The sequence below is a fragment of the Marmota marmota genome, unplaced genomic scaffold (genome assembly GCF_001458135.2).
Source record: "Marmota marmota marmota unplaced genomic scaffold, marMar, whole genome shotgun sequence".
Classification (NCBI taxonomy): Eukaryota; Metazoa; Chordata; class Mammalia; order Rodentia; family Sciuridae; genus Marmota; species Marmota marmota.
The window spans coordinates 1,939,747-1,945,746 of record NW_026000316.1 but is presented as its reverse complement, the minus strand read 5'-3'; the positions used below and the strand labels follow the sequence as shown (position 1 = coordinate 1,945,746).

The 6,000-nt window shown below is 38.1% G+C and overlaps 1 protein-coding gene across 4 annotated transcripts in view; it reads right to left on the bottom strand.

Annotated features, from left to right (window-relative positions):
- Positions 1-2,564: 2,564 nt before the first annotated feature.
- Pcdh19 (protocadherin 19) overlaps positions 2,565-6,000 on the bottom strand; it is a 97,228-nt gene continuing 93,792 nt past the window's right edge. For all 4 annotated transcript variants that reach the window (XM_015502304.2, XM_048797371.1, XM_048797372.1 and 1 more), the window contains one exon: positions 2,565-3,791. In XM_015502304.2, coding sequence (XP_015357790.1) covers positions 3,193-3,791 — 599 coding nt within the window. In that variant the 3' untranslated portion in view covers positions 2,565-3,192. The remainder of the gene's footprint in view (positions 3,792-6,000) is intronic.

Here is a 6,000-nt window from a genome sequence, read left to right as displayed (position 1 = left end):
GGATCCCTTTGCCCATTACCTATTTTGGTAATAAGATGGACCATAATTTAATGTGCTGGCTTTAAGAGGATCAAAGAAATGCTAAGAACAGGTTCACAGACTAGTCAGCTTAGGGAAAGAAAAAAAAAGATACTACATTCCATCATGGCTCTCTTTTCCTATTCCTTGTTATATAGTATATTCCCCTACTTGTAGGAAAGCAATCAATCAATGCAAACTAAATCCCTTAGATTGCATGAAGAAGTTGTCTTTCCCAGGGAATTTCTGAAAACTGTTGTTTGAAAAGTATGTCAGACTCCAAAACCAAGGGATTCAGGATAAATGGAACAGAGCTCTTTAGGACTTAGGAACCAAAATTGTCCCCTCATATTTAAGTGTGTAACATGTTTTCAGAAGGAAAATAAAGAATATTTGGCCTTCTGGCCCTTGTAACTTTTCTTCAGGCATGTTTAAAAGGAGGAAAAAACATTGGGCAAAGAGAGATTTAGGATTCTTGCACAAATTTACTATTTGCAGGCACAGCCTGCCTGTAAAATCAGCTTACAAAGCCCTCCTAGGATGCACTTGCACTTCTGGGAGGACGCATACATCAGAAAATTGTAGGGGAAAAAAAGATATTTTCTTAATGAGAGGAATCCTGTGAACATGCTCAGTAAAGGCTATGGAAGCCAAAAAAAACTCTGACTGCCCATTGAGAAGAAAGTATTTGGATAGGGAAAAGGGATAGGTTCACAGCTTAAAACTGAATTCTGGGGAAAAATGAAGGCGAAAGAAAACTCAATAAAAACAGCAGTATCAACGCCACTGCTACTCTAACCATTTTAAACTTGGTTGGCAAGAGGCATGGCAGTCATTGGAATCTCTGATTCAGCAGCCATATAACATTCCATAGTCTTGCACACCTGTAGAAAACTGTCAAATCTGACGTAAAAGTGACCTTGAGGTGGTAGCTAACAACATAATATAAGGATGGGTCAAGGTAAGGAACAGTCTAAATTCTATAGGCAGCCATCATAACTTAAAGGGGAAACTTTCATTTTTAATATGTTAATCAAATAGTCACTTGCAAAAAGAAATAAATACCTAATTCAGAATCTAACAAAATGAAATAAATCATAAGAGGAGATATTATATGAAACAGAATGAAATGAGGCAAAATAAAGATGTTATGGTAAATTGATCTCTATTTGTGTCAGTTTCAGAGGGAAATTTGCAGCCACACCAATATTTTGCATGAGGTAGTATTCAGCACTGAATAAGAAATAAGAATGGATTTGTAGCTCAATATAGGTTCTTCCTCAGAAATGTTCTCCCCTACCTAACCCCACCCCCACTGCTTTACCCACCCTCCTCCCTCAAAACCCTTCCCCCTCCCATAAAAGAAAATATTCCTAGTAATGTACAAAGCTAGAAACTCAGGCAAAAATAACTAAAACATTTAAAAGACATGACCTTATTTACCTAAACTTAAGAAAATAAATTATCTTTTGCATTCTAGTACTCTAACCTAGGGCTTCTTTCTGGGTATTCCTGAATTTCAAAAAAATGAAACAGAACAGATCCACAAAACTTGTTTCTCAAGAAACAACTCTTTTAAGACCAAGGCAGAGCAAAGGTAACATATTTCTTGAGTTTTTATTTCTAAAGAATGAACTCTTAGGCTGCAAGAATACTATGTTGGCTAGTGAATATTAATAGACAAATTATAAATTGTGGATTTAGAGCAATGTTAAAACAACAACAAAGAAGAAATGTGCAGTCTGTTAATAAAAAAGGTGTATTCCTAGCCTACAGCAAAAAGAGTTAGCTAAATCTAAAGGATTTTTGTTTTAATAATTTCTTGTTCACATTTTTAATCAAAAAAAGTATTAGTCATAAAAAGACGAGTTCAAGTGTCCAAGTGTCTCCATTTAGAAGGCACAGTAATTGGATTAGTGATGCTGTTGCCTATTACCTGTCTTTTCCTAAATGTACATTTTGTACTGCTTACTCTATCCCTATTTATAAACCTAAGATACAGAGCAACATGGAGTTCTCGATTCAAGCCCATGACTTGCTTTACAGTCTAATTCCAATCATGATTGAGAAACACTGAATCAGGAAGTATGTGTCTAAAGAGACACTAATTTAGATCTCAAAATAGATTCAGTCAATTTTGAGTTTTAGATGATTGGAGACAGGGAATTTCTAAGCCTGGAACCCGATAACTTCAGGAGCAACTTTCCAGTTCAGGGTCTGAAAATTAGAAAAATGGATCTCATGAAAGTTTAAGCACAGTATTTCTGACTACTGCAAATTAGATAGCAGCATATCCAAAAATGACTTTCTGTGATGATCTATCATGGACCTGGGCAGAAGACTGAAAGGCAGGAAAAATACATTGCAAGGTGGTGAGCAATCACTACTACATGGGTTAAAAAATGTGAGTATCCTCCAAGTACTCAATCTATATGTGTGGTGTTGCTCATTCATTTGCTGTCTCAGTTGTTTGCTCTTTGTTTTTATCTGTATTTTTATTATTTTTTTAAGAAAAAGAAACACCAACCTTTAAAAGCCTTTTTGCCATCACCACACACATAGCAATTTGCAATATCAAATACAACAATAGCACAGCTAGCAAAAGGGTTCTTAAAGCAGGGGTGTCAACAGCAAAGTAGCGGCATTAGAAAGTACTTGAGCTTCAGAAACGACCTTTTGGGGCTCGATTTCACATCACTGAATCAATGAATAGTACACAATAAATGACCATTAACTTGTCTACACTACAAAAAACAGTGGCGAGCTTATTAAAGGTGTCCAGAGCTTTTTTTTTTTTTTTTGCTTTTGCTTTTTTTTAAATGTAATCCTCCACAAACAATGGTAATTTATATTATAATTTTGACATAGAAAAATATATAAATTCAAACACTTAATACATAATACTTTTCACAACTGAATTTGTCTCTGTTTCCCCAACATCAAGGCCCCATGAACAACTCAAGCCAAAGCTAATTTGCTCTAACTGAACACCCCTGCTGCCTGTTGAAACGAGAGGGATTGTCACAGAATGATAGTCATTTATAAACAATACATTTAGGGAAAGCTCTGAAATATAGCCACTCAAGAACCAACCATTGGTGAGCAATTAAAATGAGTAGCTCCCACATCTTCGCTAGCCAGCGTAGTTTCTTTCTCTTCTTCCCAGAGACTGGTTTAGAGAACGATATCCTTCAGCCGCTTCACACCAGGGGACTCTTTGTCGCGACCCTCCTTCAGAATGGGGTTAACCTCATGCATGATTTTCTCGCTGTCAGCTCCACGGGGCTCAGCTTCAGAAGGACGGGAAGGGCCATTGTTGACATTATTGACATACTGCTCCAGATCACGGGCCGGGGGAGCCAGGGCAACGGTGTAAGACATGGAAGGCTTGGTGGGCAGAGGGCTCTTGAGGTGGAGGGGGGAGGTGACAGGGCTAATGGCCTCACAGCCGTTGCCTGCCTCCCGGATAGCGCCATTGACCTTGGGACTACAGACGGTTACATCGACAGTCCTCTTCCCTTTCAGGGTGGACCTCTCCTCAGCTGGGTGATCGCTGACATCTTTCCCAAAGGTTGCAAAAGTCCGCTTGGTGGGGCCGCAGTTGTCGTAAGCTTCAACATCAGCAGCAGTAGCTTCAATGGAGAGCGCGATGATGTTCCTCACATGCTCAGGAGACTTGGAACGAGTGGGCATGGGATTCCGGGGCATCCAGCACCTGTCAGAGTGGCCAAGAATCCGGCATTCTTCTCTGCAATGAAACCCTTCATTCTGATCTGTTTGGAGAAAAGAAAATGTCAATTTCATCAGCTTTTCCCCAGGAATCAGTGTTACTCACCAGTGTTCTTGTTTCTTAGGTATCCACAGGCCCTTCTGGGAAATGGTACTTTTAGATAGTCCTTTATTGCCTTTTGGGACAAGTGTGAAGAATTGTATTTTTAAAAGGCTATAGATCTCCCCCTATATACTCCTCTGTTTTTATTGTTGTTGCTGTTCCCACTGCTGACAAAACAAAAAAAACCTAAAGGGAAACACATTATGATGAAAAAATATATTTTAAAAAAAGTTTATCGTGAGTGTCAAGATGCTGAGAGTCAGCAATTTCATCAATACCTCCTATTAAAAATCATCTGTGTTTGAAAATGGATTCAGCAGAAGAGGGAGTACAGTCAGGGCAGGAAATCCAACAGGCAGTATATCTAAAAAGACTTGGCCATATTTTTGAGCAACAGAACTGCCATCCACCCTTGTATCCTACCCATCACTGACACATAGTGCTTAATTTAAGTTTAGATTAGTATCGCAATCCCTTTAAAAGCCCACTCACATCATTTCTTTTTTTTTTAAGAGAGAGAGAGAGGAGAGAATTTCAATATTTATTTTTCGGTTTTTCAGCGGACATAACATCTTTGTTTTTTTTGTATGTGGTGCTTAGGATTGAACCTGGGCCGCACGCATGCCAGGCGAGCGCGCTATCACTTGAGCCATATCCCCAACCCAGACATCATTTCTTCTTGACCACTATTCCTATCAGCCAGTCTCCTCACTATACCATTTCTATGATTGGATTTCCCATCAGATGAACTACACTGAGATCCCTTCCTTCCAGATAACCCATATGCTTCAAATACCTATGCACACATCCCTTATATGTTGGGCATCATTTAATTAGATCCAAATATCCATCCCTCTTTATCTTTGTTATCTACAGTTTTATTAGGGACATATTCCTTAAACTAAAGAAATATAAACTGATGATGGGAATGTGAATTAGTATAGCCATTATGGAAAATAGTATAAAAGTTTCTATAAAAATAGGTCTACCATATGATCCAGCTGTCACTATAGTAATAGTGATAATTAGACACAATACCTTTATTTATTTTTATGTGGTACTGAGGATTGAACCCAGCGCCTTGCACATGCTAGGTAAGCACTCTACCTCTGAGCCACAAGCCCAAGAAGGAATAAGTTTTAGTGTTCTACAGCATAGTAGGGTGACAATAATATACAATAATCTATTGTATACTATATTTGAGAAAAAATAGTGGAGAGGAGCTTGAAGGCCCCAAACATGAAGAAAAGATAAGGAGGTGGAAATGTTAATTACCCTGATCAGTACAGGCTGTATGCATGTATTGAAATATTACACTGTACCACACAAATACATACAATTCATTATATGTTAATTAAAATCAAATATAAATACTTCATGGATTACTTTTAACTCTATTATTGAAGATCTCAGCAGCTAGAATTCACAGCTATTGGGGTGAATATTTTTCTCTTTACAGATTAGGTTCATTAAGGGTTAACAAGTTATTTAACTCTCAGAGGGGCTATCTACAGAGACTGTTTCACCAACGCATGGCCTCATGGTTAATATCTGTCACTTCATTGGAAAACTGTTCATTTCAATGTCTAGTTTATAACCCTAGTTCCCCAGACCCATTTGTATTTATGTTACATTCTTGCATTAGGATGATCTGATGAAAATTTTCATCATTTTGCACAATGCATCAAAATATCAGAAGCCTAGCGTTTATAGAAAACCTTGAGGCAGAGTTGGAGGAATTGAGGAGATTAAGAGAGATTGCAAAAATGAAAATTGTGTGTGTGTGTGTGCACGCGCATACCCAGGCACAGACTTGTACACCAAAAACAAGTTGGAAACATATGCTCTGACTGCTTTTTTACAGGGGTAAAAAGCCTGCAATTCAAGTTCTTGCTTGAAATCAGTATTTATAAAACAAGCCAGCTTTGTACACTTGCATTTCAATTTTTGGAGTGTTTTCTGTTTGATTCTTGATTCTAAAGAGTAAATGGCATTGCAGAGCAAGGTACTGCCCTTCCTCATTCACCAAACATTCATTGGTGAATGGGCCCAGGGAAGGGAGCTCAAGGAAAATGGCTAAATTGGTTGTACATTTCAACATTTGGAGAAAAGCATTTAAAGGTCAAGGATCTAATCCAAGCTGAGTCCAG